Raw genomic sequence first — 23,953 nt, forward strand, 5'->3', positions numbered from 1 at the left:
CTTAGAAATCCCTGAGATCAAAGCCCTCTGGCTTTATCCACACACAGATTCAGGTGGAACAAATCCAGGAGAGTGCAGAGGGACAGTGCTTGGCTTTGTGTAGCCTCTGCCCACTCTACCCACCACACCTGGGGGAAGGACCACTTTGAACCTACATGCTGCCTTTGGAGAGTGCCAATATTTTATAAAGGCTGGATTTAAAATTAGATAGCAGGTAACTGGAAGAGCCAGGACTCGGCTCAGGTCTCACTTCAAAACTATTTTCACTTACTTTGTCAAAACCATACGCTGTTGATGCGTTTGTCTACCTATGCACCCAAGAGAACCAACTAGAAATCCATCAGAGCCACAAAGAGAGCTCAGTAAGTTGACTGCTTTTAAAATAACTTTAACCATTTCAGACAATATCATGGAAAAAGTTACTATTTAAGGTACTTAATAAAATCAGCATGAGGCATTCTCTGGGGAGTAACAATAGCTGCCTCTGGGAGGAAAACTGGGTCACCAGGGGTAGTAGAAAGGAGACTTACACTTCACAAGACTTTTGAACTTTTCATTCTTGTGCCATATGCACATTACCTATAGAAAATAAATAAATAAGGCTCTATGGGAATTAATAAGTAGTATGGCAAAAATTTCAGGACATTAGAGTGTTGTCCCATGTAACAGGGCTGATTCAATTCCTGGTCAGGGCACATGCCCAGATTGTGGGCTCAATCCCAGTAGCGGGCCTGCAGGAGGCAGCCGATCAATGATTCTCTCTCATCATTTATGTTTCCATCTCTCCATCTCCCTTCTTCTCTTTGAAATCAATAAAAACATTTTTTTTTAAAAAAAAAAAAAGAAGACATCAGGACATTAGAATAGGTATTGAGTTCTATTGCCTCTCCTTTACCTTCTTTTTTTAAATTATTATTTTTTTCAATTATTATTTTGCATTAGTTTCAGGTGCACAGCATAGTGGTTCCACAATCATATACTTTACAAAGTGTTCCCCTGGTATTTCCAGTACCCCCCTGGCACCATACATAGTTATTACAATACTAGAGGCCTGGTGCACAAAATTCGTGCACTTTGGGGGGGGCCCTCAGCCCAGCCTGTACCCTCTCCAATCTGGGACCCTCTCATGATCCGGGACCACTGGCTCCTAACTGCTCAACTGCCTGCCTGCCTGCTTGGTCGCCCCTAACTACCCCCCTGCCAGCCTGATCACCCCTAACTGCCTCTGCCTGCTGGCCTGATTGCCCCCAACTGCCCCCCTGACAGCCTGGTTGCCCCTAACTGTCCCCCTCCACCAGCCTGGTTGCCTCCAACTGCCCCCCCTGCAGGCATGGTCGCCCCACACAGCCTGCTGTTTGGTTGTTACTGTTACTGTGACGGCATCCCAGACAATTTGCATATTCCTCTATTATTAGTATAGATGCTGTCCTTTATATCCCCATGACTATTTTCTAACTACCAATCTGTACTTTTCAATCCCTTCACCTTTTTACCCAATCCTCCCTCTCCTCTGGCAACCATCAGTTTGTTTTCCGTATCTATGAGTCTGCTTCTGTTTTGTTAGTTCCTTTATATTGTTTGTTAAATTCCACATATAAGTGAAATCTATGGTATTTATCTTTCTCTGATTGATTGATTTCTTAACACAATACCTCTAGGTTCATCCATGCTGTTGAAATGTTAAGATATATATACTTTAATTTTATTTATTTTTGTATCCTCACCTGAGGATATGTGGATATGTTTATTGATTTGAGAGAGAAACATCAATGAGAGAGACACATTAACCGGTTGCCTCCCCTATATGACCTGACCAGAGATCAAACCTGAAACCTAAGTATGTGCCCTGCCAGAAATCAAACCCCCCACAACCCTTCAGTGTATACAGGATGATACTCTGGTCAGAGCTACACCACCACTTTTTTATCCACTCATCAACTGATGAGCACTTGGGTTGCTTCCATATCTTGGCTATCCTATATAATAAAAACCTAATATGCTAAGTGTCTGGTCGACCAGTTGGCTGTTCAATCAAAGTGTAATATGCTAATGATATGCTATGGCTGCTCAACCACTCACTATGACATGCACTGACCACGAAGGGGTAGACGCTCCGACCAGTAGGTTAGCTTGCTACTGGGGTCCGATCAATTGGGACTGAGTGAGATGGGCCTGACATGCCCTGGCACCCTACCTTGGTCCCCCCACCAACCTAGCTGGTCAACCTCCCGCATCTCTCCCCAGCCCCAATTGTGCACCAGTGGGTCCTGCTGCCTGGCCTGTGCCCTCTTGCAATCCGAGACCTCTCGAGTGATGTCAGAGAGCCAGTTTCAGCTCAATCCCAAAGGCCAGGCTAAGGGACCCCACTGGTGCACGAATTCGTGCACTGGGCCTCTAGTTAGAAATAATGCTGCAATGAACATGGGGATGCATATATCCTTTCAAATTAGTGTTTTGGTTTCTTAGCATATATACCCAGAAGTGGAATCACTGGGTCATAAGGCAGTTCCATTTAAAAATTTTTTAGGAACCTTCACACTGTTGTTGTTGTTTTTTAAATAATGTTTTTATTGATTTCAGAGAGAGTAAGGAAGATGGAAAGAGAGATAGAAGCATCAAGTATGAGAGAGAATCATTGATCAGCTGCCTCCTGCATGCCCCCCTACTGAGGATCAAGCCCACAACGTGGGCATATGCCCTAACTGGGAATCAAACCGGTTTCCTCTGGGTAATGAGACGACACTCAACCAACCAAGCCACACCAGCCAGGCCTCCGCACTATTCTCTACAGTAGCTGCACCAGTCTGCGTTCCCACCAACAGTGTAGGATTCCCTCTTCTCCACAACCTTGCCAACACTTGCTGTTGGTTGATTTATTAATGATAGCCATTCTGACAGGTGTGAGGTGAGATCTCATTACGGTGTTTTTAATTTTTTTAAATTTACTTATTGGTTTTTAGAGAGAGGAAGGAAGAGGGAGAGGGAGAGAGAGAAACATCAATTTGTTGTTCTGCTTATTTATGTGTTCATTGGTTGCTTCTTGTATGTGCCCTCACCAGAGATTGAACCCGCAACCTGGGCATATCAAGACAATGCTCTAAACCAGGGGTCCTCAAACTTTTTAAACAGGGGGCCAGTTCACTGTCCCTCAGACCGTTGGAGGGCCGGACTATAGTTTAAAAAAAAACGATGAACAAATTCCTTTGCACACTGCACATATCTTATTTTGAAGTAAAAAAACAAAACGGGAACAAATACAATATTTGTATTTGCATGTGGCCCGCAGGCCATAGTTTGAGGACTCCTGCAGTCTAAACAACTGAGCTACCATTGTGGTTTTAATTTGTATTTTTCTGATGATTAGTGACTTTGAGCATCTTTTCATCTATTGTTCATCTATATGTCCTCTTTGGAGAAGTGTCTATTCATGTCCTTTACCCATTTTTTAACTGGTTGATTGGTGTGTTTTGTTTTGTTTGTTTGTCTTTTTGTGTTGAGTTGTATGAATTCATCATAAATTTTGCATATTATGGGATGTTTCATTGGTGAATATCTTCTTCCATTCAGTAGATTGTCTTTTCATTTTGTTGATGGTTTCCTTTGCTGTGCAAAAAGTTTTTAGTTTGATGTAGTCCTACTTGTTTTTTCTTTTGTTTCCCTTGCCCAAAGAGAAAAAATGTTGCTAAGAGAAATGTCTGAGATTTTACTGCCTATGTTTTCTACTAGGAGTTTTATTGCTTTGAGTCTTACATTAATATCTTTAATCCATTTGAATGTATCCTTGTATATGGCATAAGAAGGTAGCCTAGTTTCATTTTTTGCATGTACCTGTCCGATTTTCCCAACTCCATTTGTTGAATAGACTGAATTTACCATATTATATGTTCTTGCCTCCTTTGTCAAATATTAATTGACCATATAGGCACGGTCTCTCCTTTGCTTTTAATTCAAAACAATACTGAACAACATTCAGATGCTATCAGATAGATGCAACCATTTCTAATGAAATTCATTGTTTTTTCAAACACTAAGAAGATAGGAATTTCCTTTCTTATTTTTCAGGGATAGATAACAGGTTTTGCTCTCAGCTGGTTCGTGGTTTGCTCTGGGGGACAGTTTATTACTCCTTTTATTACTTTCCTTTGAGCAAAATAATTATTAGGTTGAGATCCAATTACCTCTGTTTCAGAAGGTTCAGTGTGCGTACCATTTCTTTAGAGAGCTATTAAGCAATCAGATATCATAATTTTAGGAAGAAGGAGTTCTCACAAAACCTTGCAACATTTATGTGTTTTATTCTTCACGATTATTAAATGTCTCTTTTGCAAAAGGTACACACAGATCCTGGACATCTTGAGTACTTTTAAGGAGAAAATCTTGTGTTATTTAAGTAGAAAAGTGCATAGTCACAATTTGCCAATCCCACGTGTTTCCCAAGAAAGGAAAAAGTATTCATTGTATGATATGAGACTTCTGTTATATTTTTGAAAATGGACCAAGAGTCTCCCAGAAAATATAATATTTACAATAGGAACCAAAATATAAAATACTGAGGAGTAATGCCAATAAGAACTGCGCAGATTGGGGAGGGAGAGCACCAGAAAATTTTCTGCAGATCATAAACTAAGGATTCAAGTAAATGAAGGGACTTGCAGAAAGTAGTGGCGAAGAGTTAGACCCTGCGGTCACAGGGACCTGCTGTGCTTATATACTGCTCGCTTGGGAAAGAAAAACAAAAAACGGGGGGCGGGGGGGGGGGGGCTATTCATAGTACCCATTTTTCTACTCCTTCCTAGAGAAGGGGTATTGTTTCCTATGATGCTGTCTCTGTCATACCAGGTTTCATAATGGATAAAGATGCCAGCACTTTCTGCAGCAAAAGGGGTAGAGGCCAAGACAACTGGGCCTAAACTTGTGAAAAGCTGTATTTTCAAGTGGAATCTCTGCTATGAGTTCTTGTCCAATGTCCACAGTCTTATCTCATGCATGGTCACTGTATTAGTCATGGTTCTCTAGAGAAACAGAACATAGATTTATTTTAAAGAATTGACTCACATGACCAAGGGTGCTAGCAAGTCTCAAATTTGTGGGGCAGACCAGCAGGCTGAAAACTCAAATAGGGTTTCTATGTTGCAATATTGAGGCTGAATTGATTCTCTCTCCCCACCCCCTTTTTACCCCCCAAACCTCAGGCTTTGCCCTTAAGGCCTGGAACTGATTGGATGAAGTCCACTCACATTGTGGAGTGTAATCTGCTTTACTTAAAGTCAACTGATTGTATATGTTAAGGACATTCACAAATGCCTTTTAAGCAACCTCTAGACTAGTGTTTGACCAAACAACTGGGCACCATAACCTAGTTAAGATGACACATACAATTAACCAACACAGCCACCTCCCAGCTATAAAGGGCCTCCTTGACCCACCACTCTCTCAAACTACATTTCTTTTCCTTATTCACCTCCAAGGGGTTAGTTCGCATTTCTCCCTTTAGATCCTCCTAACACAGAGACTGATAAAAATCTCTTGCCTGTAGGCTCTGTGACTACCTTTAGTGGTCCCCTCAGTGCTTCCCAGGCTAGCTGACACACACACACACACACACACACACACACACACACACACACGTGTGCACATGCTATTTCTTGGGGGGAAAGGAGCTATGTCAGGAACTCAAGCTGATTTATCTTATAAATGCCAATGTAAGTGATTTTCTGACTCCTCTCTCACTTGAGGTGGGACAGAGAGGGAAGGAAAAACCTGTACATGGACTTAACCTCTAGTGCAGTGGTTCTCAACCGTCTGGCCCTTTAAATATAGTTCCTCATGTTGTGACCCAACCATAAAATTATTTTCGTTGCTACTTCATAACTGTAATGTTGCTACTGTTATGAATCATAATGTAAATATCTGATATGCAGGATGGTCTTAGGCAACCCCTGTGAAAGGGTCGTTTGACCGCCAAAGCGGTCGCGACCCACAGGTTGAGAACCACTGCTCTAGTGGGACAGCCAGCTACATATAATAGGAAAAAAAAAAGGAAAACAACCTAATGTCCTATAATGAATGGTTGGTTAAATTTTAAAAAAAAGATTTATCTACATAAAATGGTTCATGATTTTATATGAGATTTCATCACCTTGAAAAATATATAATATAGTAAATTAAAAAATTCAGGTCATAAAACAGTATATTTAATATGATTCCAATTTTGTAATATACATAGTAAGTATATACCTATGTAATTTCATATATATGTATACATATAATTTCATGACTATACATATAGTCATCTAATATAGATTAAAGACAAATCATTATTTTATACTAGAGGCCCAATGCAGGAATTCGTGCACCAGTGGGGTTTTTCAGCCTGGCGTACAGGATGGGGCCGAAGCCAGCTCTCTGACATTCCCTGAGGGGTTTTGGATTGCAAGAGGGCACAGGCCAGGCAGAAATTGATTTGATTGGACGTGGGAGGTTGGCCAGCCAGGGAAGGACCTCAGTAAGGCTCCAGGGCATGTCCAGCCCATCTCATTCAGTCCTGATCGGCCAGACCCCAGCAGCAAGCTCACCTACCGGTCGGAGTGACTGCCCCCTGGTGGTCAGTGCACATCATAGCCAGCGGTTGAGTGGTCTTAGCATATCATTAGTATATTACGCTTTGATTGGTTGAACGGCCAACCAGTCGACCGTACACTTAGCATATTAGGCTTTAATTATATAGGATATCAGTAAGAAAAAACACTGCTAATTAAATTATGATACCAACAATTTAAGATACATTCTGATTTCAGAAATGTTAAAAAATAAAAAAATAGCCCTCGCCAGTTTGGCTCACTGGATAGAGCGTCGGCCTGGGGACTGAAGGGTCCCGGGTTCGATTCCGGTCAAGGGCATGTACCTTGGTTGCAGTCCATCCCCAGTGGGGGGTGTGCAGGAGGCAGCTGGTCGATGCTTCTCTCTCATCAATGTTTATTTTTTCTAGCTCTCTATCCTTCTCCCTTCCTCTCTGTAAAAAATCAATAAAATATATATTTTAAAAAAAATAAAAAAATATACATCTTAGAATTGATGGAATACATGTGTATGTGAATTATATATTATTAGAAAAAATAGAATGTATTATACCACAATAGTAACAGGGGTTATCTCTAAGTACAATAATTATGGGTAGTTTATTTTCTTCTTTGTGTTTCTTTGTGTGTGTGTGCTTTCTAAACATATGATATTTGGGTAAGTAATAAAAACAATAAATACTATATGACCCACCCTCCAACTTTTCAAACCCTCTCCCTTTCTCTTATTTCCCCCTCCATTTTCTCCAGGTTCTTTGTCCAGACCCCAATCCAATGCCCTGCTGAGCTATGTTGGAGCCTGAGGAAAAAGAAAATTGGCTTTAATGCAAGTAAACTCACCAATGATACTTTCAAAATCTAATTCTTTGCTTATTTCATTTTCAGTTGAGAAACTGCCATGTTTGAAAATTTCTCTTGACCAAGAGATGATCTTAAATAAATTTTAATTAACTTAAACTGAAGTAAAATCAGTAAATTCTGTTTGGGTATAAATAAAATATTAAAACTTAAATTAATGTTGGGAATTTTAATATACCTACTTTTTAAATTTTTTAATATTTCTTCAACTACTACTATTAGAAAAATAACTTTAAAATATACAGAAAAACATGAATATGGGGGTACACACTTTTTAAAATTTTGCCTCAAGCTCTAATATGGCTCAGCAGAGCACTATTCTTTATTTTAAACTAGAGGCCTGATGCACGAAATTTGTGCCCCAGCCCTTGCAGCAGCAGCCCCAGAAAGACATCCAGAAGGATGTCTGGTCTAATTAGCATATTAGGCTTTTATTATTATAGATTGTTGATATTTTCTTTGTCAGATTTTTTTGCATTAATTTTGATTTTTAAAAAATAGTTCATTAAATATTACTTGATCATTGAGTTTTGGGGTGCCCCCTTCAATTTTGCATCCAAAGCAAGTGCCTCACTCACCTTAGCATAGTCCTGGCTCTACACCAGTCATACTCCTTTCTACATTTATCAACTTCCTTTCCTAGACTATAGATGTCCTGTGGAGAAAGGTGTGGTTTATTTACCTTTGTATCTCTGTGTCCTACCCAATGCCTAGCACAGAAGCTACCCACGGTGGGCTTCAACATTGTTTTATTGGAGGTAGAAAAGGAAGAAGGGTCCACCTGGCATGGCTCAGTGGTTGAGCATCGACCTATGAACCAGGAGGTCACTGTTTGATTCTCGGTCAGGGCACCTGCCCGCGCTGTGGGCTTGATCCCCAGTGTGGGGCAGGCGGGAGGCAGTCCATCAATGATTCTCTCTCATCACTGATGTTTCTCTCTCTCTCCCTCTCCCTCTCTGAAATCAAAAAAAAATTTTTTTAAAAAAAAGAAAGAAGGAAAACAGCTAATGATAATGACTAACATTCTGACCTTTACTGAATGCTTGTTATGTACTAGGCAGTGGGTTAAACATTTCACTTATTTTAAACTGAGAACTCAATAATAAAATTAATATTACACTTATTTTACAGATGAGGAAATTGAGGCAAACAGGGGTGAGTGAACTGTATGCATAAATGATTATGACAGAACTTGAAACAGCTCTGCTTAGGATTTTTGCTTTGATGGTTTCTCTTCTGGGCATGGGAATGAGATGAGAAGGAAGGGGGAACAGATGTAGTAGAAGAACTAAACTGTCACACTTTCACCTCCGTTATCTGCCTGAGTTTCCTAACCCTAGGCATCATCAACCCCACTTGACAAATAACAACCTGAGATGTAAGAAAGAGAAAGGGACTTGCTTGGTTCCCGGTGTGGTTAGCCAGCCTCCCTCCGGAGTCCGGAGTCGGGAGGAGAGTCGTGAGCAGGGTGGACAGGTTGTCAGCAGCCCAGCTGCCCACCTCCTAACCTCCCGGGCAAGCTTGGGCCAGCTAAGGGAAGCCGGCAGCACTCCACCGGAGGGGCAAATCTCCCTCATCCTGCCCGCACGGAGGTGGGTGTCTCCTTACCAAGAGCTGCATGTGGAAGGAAGATAAGGGCCAAAGCTGATGTCAGTAGCCTCAGCGTTACTCCTGTCTCACTTGCTCCCACTGATCTGCTCCCTACCACATTTCCTGCTGCATGGTGGGGGAACTCCCTGAAGCACGCTGATGTGAAAAACGAAACTCAGAACACCCAAAAACAAATCCTAAAATGGCCCAGAAATAAAAACAAGATTGTGAGAGAAAAGATGAAATTCACAGGACTTCCTGAGGAGCAGGGAATTCAGGCATGTCCTGCAGAAATGCTTGATGATAGGAAGAGTGTGTCATAAACACACATAGATGATTTCTGGCGAGAAGGACCGAAGGTCTAGAGAGGAAGGAACTGTATCTTTCATTGTATACCTTTTTATAGTGCTTGATTTCTTTTTTAATTTTAATTTTTATTTTTTGGTAACTATGTGCCTATATAAGTTTTTCAATTAAAAAAACAAACAAAAAAACACAAAACACTTTCTAAAAGTGGCCTGCCACCAGTGGCAGGCTGAGATCACAGTCACTGTTCTGCGGCGGCTCATCTCCAGACCTTCCTGGAGCAGAGGCCTGGGAGCCCGAACCGTCCTCCCTGCTAGGAGAGAACAGCCCAGGGCATGACACATTAGGGGTGGGCCCACATCCTGTAGACTGCGTGTGCCTGCAAATTAGACAACTAATGATTCTGACGACTCAAAGTCACGTTTAAAATCAGAGTCAGCTGAAGTAGCATTGGATGAGTAATCTGCTTCTGGAAAGTGGAGCACCCCTTGGGAACCTGGAACGCCAGGATGCGGTTGGCGGTCACGACTCTGTCCTGGGGAGAACAGAGGCTGTGAATCCAGCCTAGCCCAACACCCTCAGGTCAGGCTGGGCCCTGACTAAGGCTCCAGGGCCAGGTCAGAACCACGTGGCCCATGGGGGTCAAAGAGCAGAGTTAAGGGAAGGCTAGAGCAAAGGTAGTAGGGCCAGACCCACACAGAAGTGTCCAGTCCCCAGAAAGAGAGAAATGCCGGGCAGCGTCCCACAATCTGATAGAGAATGTCCTTATTCTGAGAAAGATGGGTGTCAAATAAGGCCAGTGACAAGAATGGTAGCAAGGGGAGCAAGGGGAGTGAAAATGAGCCCTGAGTGTCTGTAAAAGAGCGAAAATGGATGATCAAGGTAAATGCTTCAGAAAGTCTTTATTTGGGAATTTAAATCCAGAAAGTCTCCAGTGTGAAAGAAAGGGAGTTGGGGGTTAGAGGATTAGTCAGGGGAGCTAGGTGGCCATGCTGAGAGAGTGGGGACACCTCCTTTTCTATGATTGGGAATGTCCATCTTTCACCATTCCCCTGACCTAGGGTAGCCGGGCAAGATCTCCCTGCTGCACTGACCCTGTCTCTCCAGACTCCATCACTGGAAAACCGCTGGCCTCCTCCCACGGGGTCCCAGATTAGAAAACAAGATTACTTCTTCATCCAGCTGTTAACCCCCACGTGGCTTCCCTGCCTGTCCCAGTTCATGTCAGGACTGTCTTCTTGCTCAGATCGTCTCACCCAGACCCCTGCTCACAGGTCCTATGGACTTAGAAATACAAATCTTTTAGCCCAGCTGGTGTGGCTCAGTGGTTGAGTGTCAACCTATGAACCAGAAGGTCATGATCCAACTCCAGGTCAGGGCACCTGCCTGGGTTGTGGGCTCAGTTCCTGGTGGGGGGCATGCAGGAGGCAGCCCATCCATGATTCTCTCTCATCATTGATGTTTCTATCTCTCTCTCTCCCTCTCTCCCTTCTTCTCTGAAATCAATAAAAACATACTTTAAAAAAGAAATCCAAATCATTTAAATATCAAAACAAAAGAAAGACAAAATTGGTAGTCTACGATTCTACCAGAGAAAATGTCCACATGATTGGCTATTTGGAGTCAACCATGCTACTTCGCTATTCCTATAAGGACCCAAAGATAATATCAGAGAACCTTAGAGCCAGACAGGACCAGTGAGCAGCCCTGGAGGGAGGGATGATTCAGAGCATGAGTTTAGGAATTAAATTGACCTGGATTCTAAAACCAGCCCTGCCAGTATATGTTCCCTGGTTCTCAGAACGGAGTGTACACCAGAATCACCTGGGAGGTTTTTAAAAACACACATCGCTGGGCCACATCCCCAGAAATTCGGGTTATTTAGGTCTGGCTGGGGTGGGACCCAAGAATCTACAGTTCTAACAAATTGTCTGGTGCTGCTGCTGCTGCTGGCCCAGGAAACCACACTTTGAGCATCACCGTGGCTGTGTGACCAGCCACCTACCCAGGCTACTCTGGGCCATCATTGCAGGTACTTGTCAGGGCTGGGGTTTCCCTACGACCTGGCATAGGGAGCCCTCCGCATTGTGCGTGGCGCACGTTCATAGCTGCTCTCGCGGTTCGATGGAAGGAAGGAGTCATTTGCCCAAGGCACCCGGACAAGGAGAAGCAAACCTGGGACGGCGCCCCTCGCTCCTCACTGCCTGGCGGCGTTTGCACTCTCCAGCGCTGCCTCGCTGCCCCGGGCTCCGCGCGCTCCAGCCTCGCCGCCACCAGCAGGCGGTTCCCCGCACTCGGCGTCCGCGCCACGGGCTGCGCCGCCGCTGCCCGTCGTCTTTGGGGTGGCGGGGACCCTCCCATCTTCTTCGGCGCGGAGAGCCAGGGCTGTCAAACGGAGGAGGGGATGTGGAGACTGCACCCTGGGCTGGGCTGAGCTCTGGGGAAGCCGGGCTCCTAGCAGCGGCCAGCGGGAGGAGGGAGAATGCGAGGGGCTGGGGCCTCGGCCCCCCGCCTCCTGGCGGCCCTGGGAGCCGCCGGGAGTGGCGCGGCCAGCGGCGGCGATCCGGGGCCCCGCGGGTGGCCGCCGGCACCTGGCCTGGAAGGGGCGTGTAGAACGCGCCCGGGTAGCTCGCAGGCCCTGCCCCGGCCCCGCCCTCGAGGACGTCCCGTCGGAAAACCGGTGAACTGCTCGGCGGCGCGGCTGCGGCTCTGCCCCGGCGCGACAGGTAAGCGGCAGAAGCGGCCCACGACCCTCCCTGGCCCCCCGTGACCCGCTCCCACCCCTGCGACCCTCCCCCTGACCGGGAACCCAGAGCTGTCCCCCTTCTCGGGACTTCCCTCTAGTCTCGCGCTTCTGCTAAGTCTTTGCTCTCTGCCGACCTTCTCCTCCTCCTCCTCTTCCTCCCCCCCCCATCCCCCACAATAGAAGGAAGAGGGTGGGCCAGACTGGCCCTCATCTGTCGCGGTGGCCTCTAGCTTCTCCCTCGGTAGGCTCCCCTCCACCTGCGTGCCTTCCTGAAAGGATGGATGGAAGGAAAGCTCGGACCTCTGTGGCTGGTAAGGGAGGGTGGGGTGGGGCTGGGGGGGACAAGCCACAGCACTCCCTCCGGGGCTCTGCACCTCTTCCCTGCACCCACCCGTGCTGCCGCCCCATTCCTGTGTGCCAGCTCTCAGGCTGGGCTGCCCTATGTGCCCCGCTACAGAAGGTCTCAGACAGGCTCCCTCCCCAGGGCGAGTCCCCCTGAGCAGGAGAGGCCAGCGAGAGAAGCCTCCTGGTGGGGCCATCTGGGAGGGCCTCCCTCTTGTGCCGACGGGAGCCGTGTGGTATTGTGGGAGGGAGTCTGATGTGCGTTCGTGACTGTGACTGTCACCAACTTCCCCATTTCCCCGTCATGTGTTCCAAGCCCGGGCTAACCAAGAGGAGAGACTGTGATTCTGTGATTTACTCCCAGGGCGAGTTGTCCTAGACCCCGACCTCAGCAGAGGGTAGGACAGAGCTCTCCTGTGTGTGGGGGGGGGGGAGGGGGGGGAGTGGCGAGGAGTGGGTTCAGTTTGCCTTCAAAGCTTAGAGCAGACCCTCTCTATTGGCCAACAGCTCGTTGCAACAGTCCCAGGGAGGGTTTTGATGCTATACTCTCAGCACACCCCAGACCCACAGAGGTTGGCTAACAACTCCACACACCAAAGACCCTGGGGCTGTGTTCATTTAACCAGAGATGTGTGTATACCACCCCGGCCCTATTCTCTCAGAGAGATCAGCCGTATCCCTGCCCATCACAGGAAGGGTAAAAAGGATGAGATGGGCAAATTCATGTGATGAATAATACATTCTTAAGGCAGTGGTTCTCAACCTTCCTAATGCCGCGACCCTTTAATACAGTTCCTCATGTTGTGGTGACCCCCAACCATAAAATTATTTTCATTGCTACTTCATAACTGTAATTTTGCTACTGTTATGAATCATAATGTAAATATCTGATATGCAGGATGTATTTTCATTGTTACAAATTGAACATAATGAAAGCATGGTGATTAATCACAAAAACAATATGTAATTATGTATGTGTTTTCCGATGGTCTTAGGCGACCCCTGTGAAAGGGTCGTTCGACCCCCAGGTTGAGAACCATTGCTCTAAGGGGAGGGGTTTAAAATATACTTTGCTTCACATTATCCAGCAGAAGTCAGTATCATTGCAAGTACTACCCTAAGTTCCCGTTCCTCAGGAACGCCATTCACTTTAGGTACCCAGAGGTAACAGTTTAAGGGGCACAGGGCAGGACTGTCAAATGGAAGAGGTGGTCTGGAGCTGGTAGGAAGGAACCATGAAGGATACTGGACTGCCCAAGATGGCCTCATCCTGGGTAATCATTGCCCACAGTTGGCGGGACAGCTGACTCCCACCTGTAGCAGCATAGAAGCGCTCAGGCATGCGAAGGGAGGTCCTGATACCTGTCAGATGCCCTGTGAGATCAGAAACATCTTAGCCCACGCTCAGGAGGGAGAAACCTGGACAGGAAATATGACCTTGGGCTTAGTCCAGGGAGCCATTGCCTAGAACAGAAGTCAAGAGGATCAGTTAACCCTGACTCCCAAGGCCTCTCAGTTTGAGAAGGCAGTGGCATAAGGAGGCAGGCAGCCGTTTCAGCCCTGTCGCTAATTTCGCTGTCTAATCTTGGCCAAAGCACATAAACACTCCCTGGGTGGAGAGCAAATGAGAAGGTGGAGGGAAAGTGCTTTGGCAAAGCTCCAGGCACCAGCCTAATGCACGGCGGTGTGATGTCATGGTTTAGGCAGTGAGTGGGCTTTGGAGAGACTTGGGTCTGAGTGCAAATCCTGCCTCTGCTACTTCCTCGTTGTGTGACTTGGATCAAGTTACTTTATCTCCCTGTGCTTCGGTTTCCTTCTGTGTAAAAATGGAGAAGATAACTGTTACCTGACTTGACGTGGTAAGTAGTAATTTAAAAAGTGGTGGTATTGTCCTAAACTAACTCTGGTTGTCAGACATATTCCGACGTCTCCAGCCCTAGAAGTGAAGCTGAGGACAGAGTAGGTGTCTGCACAGCAGAGGGCCCAGTGAATGGCTGTGCCGAAGACGCGGGTGAACTTAGCTCTTCATACGGCCCTCTGCGCCTCCCTGGGAAAGCCCAGAATGTCCGTTCTCATTTGATGGGAATGAGAGTGAGGGTTTGAATAAAGGAGAGGTCAAGTACAGGGCAGTGACTGTCTCTGTGTGAGCTCAATGCTGTAATTGTGCCATGTAAACGGCTTGCACAGTGAACAAGGATGGGTTCAGTCTGGGGAGGAAAAGGACTGTTAGAAGACTCCTTTGTGGCCCCTACAAGCCCTGTGGGGTCAGATTATTCTCCTGTGCTCTGTGCAGTCTGGTCCTGAGCCCTACATAGAGATTGGAAGAAGGAGGAAACCCAAACCTCACCCTCAGCTCTACATCTGACTAACGGAGAACAAAAGGCGGGCAGATGAGAGCAGTGGAAGAGCATAACCAAAAACCTCAGGGCAGAGGGCTACCACAGGGGCTGGAAGGCTAGGTGGATTGCATGCCAGAGGCAGAAGATTGGGACCAGGATTTAAGGACTGGGAAGGAGAAAGAAAATAGGATCTAAGTGGCCTAGTGTCTAGGCCTGTTGGTTGTCCCCCATAAATCTAGTGGGGAAGTCCCACATAGAGAAACGTGGGTAGTGAAACTTGGAAACAAATACGGGGGGCAGTGAGATGCACCTTAGCCTAAGAAGCCTTCTTGGAGGAGGGCAGTTTCAAGTAGGAATTTGAAAAAGAAAAGCGACTTGCTTAGCAAAAACATAAGGGGGAGTCTCCGAGGAGGAAAAGATAACCAGTGAGGGTGAGTAGCAAACAGGAAGCAGATTGCCCAGGCCATGTAGAAACATGCAATCAGATGGGGCTAAAGAAATATATGTATGGCTGTTCGGATTGTGAAAGGGAGGGAGGCCTGAGGCGAAGGCGGAGGGCAGGCAGCTTCTGCTTATCCTACAGATGCTGGGCGATAAGGGCCATTCTCAGATGAGTTTTGAGTAGAGAGGAAGAGGAGAATCCAGGAGGCAGGGAATGAATCAGCAGAATTCGGCAGTGGGCACGGGGTAAACCTGAAATTGGGAAGGGATTCAAACTACACACCTGGGAGTGGGGCAGGAGCAGAGGCTGTTTGTAGGATTTCGATGCTACTGGCTGCAGTGGGGAAACTGGGAACGCTGGCTAGGTTAGGGGGTAGGGCACAGACCCCGAGTTCAGGGTGTGGCATGTTGAGTATCTGGTGGACCTGAGGAAAAGGCCTACAGCCAGGAGCAGACTGTGGGGTGAGGAGAGGAGGAAAAACTTCAGTTCTGTCCTCTCCTATCACCCCCACCCCAATCTGGAGACCAGTCTAAGCCTTCAGAAATACCTCTCTTAACACTCCCTCTCTCCACTGCCCCAGCTGACCGATGTTAAAACTCAATTCAAGTTCCCTTATTTTTTTTTTTATTTTTTTTTGCCTTCTCTCAAACCCGGCCTGTTACCAGAGTTTAGAAAATCCCACCTCACACCCACCTGAAGGTTCCTCTTTTCATCCCTGGATTCCTAGGAGCCATCAGTCTCAACGCTCAGTTTGAGTACCGTTGCACATCCCTGCCCCACCTGTCAGGGCCTGGAAGCAACTCCAGTGAGATGCTGTGAGCTAGCTCTTGAACTTCCTCTTGGATTACACATTCGTTTGATTTTCAAGGGCTTTTACAAATTTGTAATAAAAATCAACAAATATTTACTGAGTGTCAAGCACTGTTCTAGGTACATAGTGTGAGCAAAGTTGGGTAGGTTATTTCAATTGAAAAATCTGTCTTTGGATTATAAGCTTAAAATGTTATGCAAACATAAAATGAACCTAGATGTGGTGGGGGAAGCACTTGATAGACGAGCTACAGAAATAACTTCCAGTGTGTCTCTCTGGGAAAATAAGCCACAGCAGCTGAAGTGTCTTAAAGGTGTAATTATGGAGAAAAGTGAAAAACTCCCCGCATTCTGTAATCAGAAGGGTCAGCGTTGGGAGGAGGGGCTTGAAGGGGATCATTTGCTACTTTGTGCACAGCATGAGAACAGAGGAAGTGAAATGAGTGCTGTGTTTGATGGCAAGGAAGAAAGGGATGATCATGTAAAGGGATGATCATGTAACCAAAGCAGCCTCTGGGCCCCCTCCCCCCACCAGTAGCTTGAAATTGACCTGTCCCCTCTCCCAACATGATGTCCGGCTCCACACACCTGTGCCCTGGGTGAGAGTGGCGGCAGTCATCTCTTTTCGAAGAAACCCTGTAATCGGGCCTTAGTCTGACTAACTTGAACAAACATCCCTGTGGTGGTGTCTTACTTCCTGGCTGCCACGTCTCCCGGAGGTGAGCCGCTCAGCTGATAAACAGAAAGAAACTTTGTTACAAAGAGGCCACCTGGCCAGCAAGGGTGTGTTCTGCCTTGTTTACCCTGGCTTTCATAAAAGCTGAAAGTTTGCTTGGAACTTCCAGTTTTGGCATCTCTGTAGCCTGGAGTGGGAGGTGGGGGTAGGGGTGGGGGAGGTGGTGGTTCTGAGAGTGAAGCTGGGATGCTCATGACAACAGCCCTGCCCCAGGCTCAGGAGAGCCAAACCCAGCCCCCAAACTTCCCAGGGGACCTCCAAGGGGTAAGTAAGATGTGGGAACAGAGCCGTGGCCTGGGAGTTAGGAGATTGCCATGTGCTTCTGGGAGCCACAAGCCGTGTGACAGTAGAGAAGTCCTCACCTGTGAAATGAGGGTGCTAGACTCACAGACAGACCTAGTCAGTGTGGCACACCGAGGCTTAACCACAGAATATCATGTAACTCCATGCTTGTTAGAATAAGTGCATTCAAAACATCACTTGGTGAAGGTAGTGCTTACCCTTGTAGCTTTAACCTGTCTGTCCTCATCTCATTTAACAAGAGTTTATGGACTATTTCCTACACACTAAACTTGTGTGGGATTTTGCAAGTGATAAAGAGGTGAAAACAGCCTGGCATCTCGTCCAGGCGTTCACAGAGGTGTGAGAGAGGAGTTCCCCACACAGGGAAGGCTGTGATGGGGCCAGGGTAGACATATAAAGCCTGCTGGGGGGCACGATGGGAGAGATCTAAGAAGGCCTCCTGGGGGAGCCTAGGGTGTAATTGGATGGTGTCAGTGGCTTTCAGATTTCTATGACTGGACCAACATAAGAAAAACATTTTACAACAAAACTTCATACCCACTTCACATGTGATAGGGTATCTCAAAAGTCTTAGGGGCAATTTTACACTTAAATCACATCAGAGGTATGAACTCTACAAACTAACCAAAAAAACACAACTTGAAAATGTAATAGTTTCCATTTTTTTACCTTTATGAATTTTTAATACCAAATTTTCAATTTAAGTTTGTATTGGGAAGTGTCTATCACCAATGGATTGAGATAAACATCAAAATAAAAACTTATTCAAAATTCATAAAACTCAAAAAGATAAAATAAATAAAAACTTTCAAATGATGTTCTTTGAAAGTCTGTAGCATTTCTGTTTCTGAAGTTATTAAAGCTTAAAATTGCACTAAGACTTTTGAAACACTCCTTAGATATCGATATACTAGTATATAAAAGCCTAAGCAACCTTTCGACTGGGGGGCAGACCCTCAATGCACAGGCATGGAAACATGGAACAGACTGATGAATTTCAGAGGGAAGGGGGGAGGGGGGAGAGCAGGAAGAGATTAACCAAAGATCTTATATGCATACTAAAGGGCCTCAGCCTGGCCTGCAGGATTGGGCCAAAAAACGGCAGTCCAACATCCCCAAAGGGGTCCCGGATTGCAAGAGGGCGCAGGCCAGGCCGAGGGACCCCACGGTGCACGAATCCGTGCACCGGGCCTCTAGTGTATAATAACTGCAATGAAATTTTAATAAAGCAATGCCTATATTACATGTGACATACTTTGGTACTTTTTTGTTCTATTCCATTCTAATCTTTTTAAAAGAATTTTTTTTATGCTGATTTGCAACAGTTTAAGTTTATTTCACAATCCTATAGTGGGTTGTAGTTAGCAGTGTGATAGACACTGAGCTGGGTGAAGGCGCAGTTCCCTTAGACCAGTGAGAGAAGGTGAATTTGTGTTCTGACATCATCTCAGTACTGAAACCAAGATGGTCCCACGTGTTGAGATCCCAAGAGTGGCTGGAGGAAAAAGGACTGGGAATGAACGCTCAGCAGCGGCAGAAGGGGAATGAGTGGATGAAGACTGTAGGCACGCTTGCCAATGCACTGGTTTGGTGGCCATACGGTGGGAACCCAAAGGTGAGGGAGCTACACAAGACCCTGGGGGAGGATCCTGTGAAGCTCTGCACTTGACAAAGTACAGTACTGCATGAAGGAGGGAGCTATTCCTTTCCAAAGCTGGTAAAACGGCGAACTGAGCTTGCTAACCACACTTCGGGAGTCATCTACGCAGTGAGCAGGAATCCTTAATCCCAGTCTTCTGCCTTCCATCAGATTACTAGCGTGTGTCTCTTTCAAGTGATTCTTTCCTGTTGCCTGCATGCTGAGCAAACAAACTAGAGGCTGAGTCCCTTACTGCCAGGGCTAATCACAGGTGTCTCCTTTCACTTCAGGATGTGGGTAAGTACCTGGAGGAATTGCAGGCTCCAGAGAAAGCCGTAGACTGCCAGGTTGGATTGAGAGAACAGATGCCTGGGAAGGGCTCAATTTAACCCTAGGTCTCTTTCTTCAGAGGGAATAAAAGTAACAAAGGCCAACCCCACTTCAAGGGACCACAACGCAATGCCAGGAAGCAGGAGCTGAAGTGGCCTGGGTGATTCTGAGGGAGTCGGTCAGGGAGGTCTTCCTGGAGGAGGTGAGTCTTGGGCACTTGGCAGCAGCTGGTAACTAATCTATTACCACACCTTTGTTTCTAATTGTGCCCCCTCTTTTCTTGCTGTTGTGGATAGGTAGACAGAAAATATCAGGGAAGTTCGACCTGTAGCATAGTTTAACACTGTCATGGCAAACACTTCTGCATTCTGTGGGGGTCTGTGCTTAGCAGGGGCAGTTCCAGGATTTATGAGGTGTCTAGCTCAAGCAGAACTCCTTGTGCTGGCCCAGCAGACATAGCTCAACCCCAGCTGAGTGCAGGAAGCTGCCTCTACACCAAAGCCCCATTTCCTCCTTGATGCTTTCCTCCTTGATGCCTTCTTCAAGCCCATAGACAGCTCTACCTCTTCAACTTGGCGCTTACTGCCTGCGCTATTGTTTCCGTTTTATTAATTTTTGAATAGGTAATATAGTCAGGCTCAAAGTACAAACAGGTATTCAGTGAAAGATCTTTTCTCTGCTCCTGTCCCTCCCTAGACAGGTGTTAACTGCACCCAATGGTACCAGTTCTTATTCTCCAACTAGATTCTAAAATCTCATGGGGAAAGCAGTTGTCTCATACCTCTGTATCCCCAGCTGCAGTGAACTGGCCCATTGGTCACTCAAGGATTTTCTAGCACCACATTCTCCCTCCTCCATCAGCGCCGATACTAACTTGAATCAGATCCCCAACCCCTTTTAATTGGCCATCCAGCTGCCAATCAGGTCCGTCTCCTAGACACCCTCCACCAGCTATCATATTGTTCTTCCTATAGTACTGGGCTCCCCACTAACCCTGTATTGCTCTGCATGTCTCAGGTCCACAGCAGACTCCTTGGCATGATGACTTGTGGCCCCTGCCTCTCCAGGCCCATCCTCTACTACTTGGATCAGATTTCATACTCCCACTATCCCAATGTAATTGCTGTTCTCTGATTGGCTATGCTGTCTCCTGCCTCTAGGCCTCTGTGTGCTCACCTTATCTGGCCAACTCCTACGGGTGGGTTAGTGCTCAGCCCAAGCTCCTCCCCCTCGGAACCGCTTCACAAATGTCACCTTCTCCCACTTGCTGAGTTTCCTGTATCCTCTCTTCCTCAGGACCCAAGGGTCCTCTCTTATGCCATCTTCTCACTGGGTGATCTCTGTTTAAAATCTGACTCCCCCAGTTAACTGTACATTCCCTGAAGGTTGGGCTTGCTCATCACTGTATCTCCCACATCTGGCATATAGCAGATACTCCATCAATACTGGCAGAATGAACCAATCTCCTCTCCCATTTCGTAGACATCTAACACAAAATAGACAAAGAGATTTCATTGTATTTGATTTTTGATGCTGCTGCTGAGTCTGATGTTATAAAAGAAAACCACCCGTCTCCCCCAGCCCAGAGTGACCCATGCTCCCCCTGAGATCATATTCCCCGGATCCAAGTGACTCCAGATGCCAGGCTTCTCCACAGGCAGGAACTTGAGTGTTTAAGTAACAGCATTAAGTAGCATGGCATGAGTGTGGCTTTGGCCAAGGACCAGGTGCTTGAGGAAAATTGCTGGAAAACTGAGCAAGGATTTATTAATTATAATAGTGGAAATAATTGATAACCATTTATTGAGGGCTTATTATTTGCCAGGTACTCTGCCAAGGATTTTACATACATTATCTCTGATTTAATCCTCACATCCCTGTGAGTTGGGTATTAGTTACCCCCCACTTTATAGATGAGGAGATTGAGGCTTAGAGAGATTAAGTAATTTATCCAAGGGTCACACGGCCACTAATGATAAAAACTAATATTTTTTTCAGAATTTACTGTGTGCAGGGACTACTAAGCATTTTCCGTGATTATTTATTGAACTTATTAATCCTTCTAACAACCCTAGGAGGTAGGTGCTATTATTCCAGAAGGGGCAGAACTGGGCTTTGTGCACAGGCCTGTGCCATGGAAATCTGGTGTTTTACAAGGGACCCTGGCGTTTTCAGAGCTTTCCACAGAAGGTGTTGCAAACATTCATCCCTGACCCGTGGGATCATGTCTGTGCCCAGGGGTGTAAGCTGATGGACACCAAAGCTCAGTCCTGCCTGGAATCTTAGATATTTTTTATTAAACATGAGTATATACAGAGGAATATTTATAAAATATGTTTAGGCAGTGATGGCGAGCCTTTTGAGCTCGGCGTGTCAACATTTTGAAAAACCCTAACTTAACTCTGGTGCCGTGTCACATATAGAAATTTTTTGATATTTGCAACCATAGTGAAACAAAGACTTATATTTTTGATATTTATTTTATATATTTAAATGCCATTTAACAAAGAAAAATCAACCAAAAAAATGAGTTCGCGTGTCACCTCTGACACGCGTGTCATAGGTTCGCCATCACTGGTATAAGGAATAACAGTACCAGTAATGGCCACCATCCACTTTAAGAAAAAACACTTTACTTTGAAGTCCCCATGTGCCTCTCTTCTCATATCTTTCCTCCTTCTTCAGAAACTTTTGTTTCATTGTCCCTTTAGTTTTCTTTATAGCTTTCATACACATATTCATTTTGTAGTCATAAACAATATTATGTACTCATTTTTGTTTTCATAAACAATACATTGTTTAGTTTTACGTGCTTTACAATTTTCTATAAGTGGAATCATATTATACTTATTCTTCTGCAACTTGTTTTCAATCAATATTACATCTGCGATGTTGCATGTAGGAATAGTTCATTCTTTGTCAGTACTGCTGCTGAGTACTCCGTAATACGGATATATTTCATACTCTAGTCACATTCTACTGCTGATGGACAGTTGGGCGGTTGCTCTTTTTGCCATTTTACTTAGTGCTACTAGACACATTCTGGTACATGCCTCCTGGCTCATGTGCACTGGCGTTTGAATGGAATATAAAACTAGGAGTGGAACTGCGGCATCATAGGGTGTGTACGTTTTAAATTTTATTTTATAATGCCAAATTGTCTTCCAAAGTGGTTATTTCTGTTAAATCTCTGCATTTAGAGTTTTAGCGTTCTGATTATTCTAGATCCACTAATGTCAGAATCTTAGGGCAGGAAAAAAGCGCTGATTCTGGTTCTCCTCATTTTATGGGTGGAGGAAATTTAGAAGCAAGTTAAGTGATTGGATAAGATGATGTCACTATTCAGCAACAGAGCCTAGTTTGGAGCCCCAACCCCCTGACTCCCTCTCCACCCCTGCCTTGTCTTATTTCTTTCCCTTCTCAGGCTGAGGCCCCAAGGTGTGGCCACCCCAACATATCAAGCTATTTTCAGGATCGGCCCAGGACTGGAGCTGACTCAGCCGGGGTCCCCTTTGGTTCCAGAGGATGAGGCTCCTCCGCAGACGTCACATGCCCTTGCGCCTGGCCATCCTGGGCAGCGCCTTTGTGCTCTTCCTCTTCATCCTGCAGAGGGATGTCAGCAGCAGGGAACAGGCCACAGAGAAGCCATGGCTGAAGTCCCTGGTCAGCCAGAAGGATCATGTCCTGGACCTCATGGTGGGGGCCATGAACAACCTGAAGGATTCGATGCCCAAGCTCCAGATCAGGGCTCCAGAGCCCCAGGAGACACTGGTCTCCACGAACAAGTTCTGCCCCCCTGGGTTCTATACCCCAGCTGAGCTGAAGCCCTTCTGGGAACGGCCACCACAGGATCCCAACGGCCCTGGGGCAGATGGGAAAGCTTTTCAGAAGGACAAGTGGACTCCCCTGGAGACCCAGGAAAAGGAAGAGGGCTATAAGAAGCACTGCTTCAATGCCTTTGCCAGTGACCGGATCTCCCTGCAGAGGGCCCTGGGGCCAGACACTCGACCCCCTGAGTAAGTAGCCCAGAGTCATTGGGTGAGGCCAGGGCTCTGCCAAAGGTGTGGCTGGTATGGCCGTGCCTTGGGCCAATTGCCCGGTAAAGAGCTGATGGGGATTTTAGAATATGGACAGGGATTTCCTCCACACCCTCACCCCCTTTCCTGACCAGTTGCCCTTATCCCAGGGGTTGGGGTTCAAGAGTATTCTGGTCAGGCCAGAGGCCTAGGGAGTTCCTATGAGAGTAAAACACAATTATGAAGGTGACAGTGTACAGAAAAAAGAACTCCAGGTCTGGGACCAGGACCTGGCCTAGGGGTGACTGAGAGGGACTGATTCCAGGCCACTGATTTGGTGGCCTTGCCCTCTGCCACCCTGGGTTCTATACCCGAGCTGAGCTAAAGCCCTTCTGGGAATAGCCTGCCCCAGAAACTATGGGACGCTGCTGCTGAGCTGCAGGAGTGGGACGTTGCCCGACAGGGGCCCTAGTGTCAGGACTGTCCCCGCCTCCTGATTTCCTTCTTCCAGTGAAGGCGCACAGGACCATGAATCCATTCCAAACTTTATTTGAAGCCGTTTATAATTTTAATCCTGGGCAATGAACCAGCACTTAGATCTTTGAGCCTTAAGCCACCGCACTCTTATGTGTAATTTACACTGTAATTTACACTGTCCTCAAGTCAAAGATTTTGTGTCTTTCTCATTTAGACTTGTCTTCCCCAACTCAAGAGTTATACCGTTTTTGGCCTTTTGTCACGTGGCAGCCCTCATCTCCACATTCATGATTCTCTAGGGCTGTGAACCTGGGGTTCCTCAGAATTGACCAAGTACTATAGTCCTAGAAGCTGGAGTCACTTGGAATTGTCATGAGCTTCTCAGCAGGGAAGGGTATTGGGCCGTAAGGGAAGCCAGAAGAGGAAGTTTGAAATCTTTCT

General features: G+C 46.2%; 2 protein-coding genes across 16 annotated transcripts in view; one reads left to right on the top strand and one right to left on the bottom strand.

Moving 5' to 3' along the window:
- SLC4A8 (solute carrier family 4 member 8) overlaps positions 1-11,895 on the bottom strand; it is a 121,878-nt gene extending 109,983 nt beyond the window's left edge. The window contains exon 1 of one of the 4 annotated variants that reach the window (XM_036299424.1): positions 11,508-11,895. In XM_036299424.1, the coding sequence (XP_036155317.1) occupies positions 11,508-11,693 (186 nt within the window). In that variant the 5' untranslated portion in view covers positions 11,694-11,895. The remainder of the gene's footprint in view (positions 1-11,507) is intronic. The other 3 variants (XM_036299415.1, XM_036299417.1, XM_036299426.1) reach the window with 3 other exon arrangements.
- The window catches only part of GALNT6 (polypeptide N-acetylgalactosaminyltransferase 6), a 32,056-nt gene continuing 19,221 nt past the window's right edge, over positions 11,119-23,953 (top strand). For 6 of the 12 annotated variants that reach the window (XR_004966060.1, XR_004966061.1, XM_036299427.1 and 3 more), the window contains exons 1-4: positions 11,919-12,058; positions 12,259-12,389; positions 19,099-19,221; positions 22,444-23,035. Coding sequence is in view for 10 of the 12 variants with exons in the window: in XM_036299427.1 (XP_036155320.1) it covers positions 22,545-23,035 (491 nt within the window). In the remaining 2 variants the exon portion in view is untranslated. Of the gene's footprint in view, positions 11,365-11,918; positions 12,059-12,258; positions 12,390-18,172; positions 18,987-19,098; positions 19,222-22,443; positions 23,036-23,953 lie in introns of those variants that run through there. The other 6 variants (XM_036299429.1, XM_036299432.1, XM_036299428.1 and 3 more) reach the window with 6 other exon arrangements.

Source organism: Myotis myotis, unplaced genomic scaffold, assembly GCF_014108235.1.
Source record: "Myotis myotis isolate mMyoMyo1 unplaced genomic scaffold, mMyoMyo1.p scaffold_m19_p_3, whole genome shotgun sequence".
NCBI lineage: Eukaryota > Metazoa > Chordata > Mammalia > Chiroptera > Vespertilionidae > Myotis > Myotis myotis.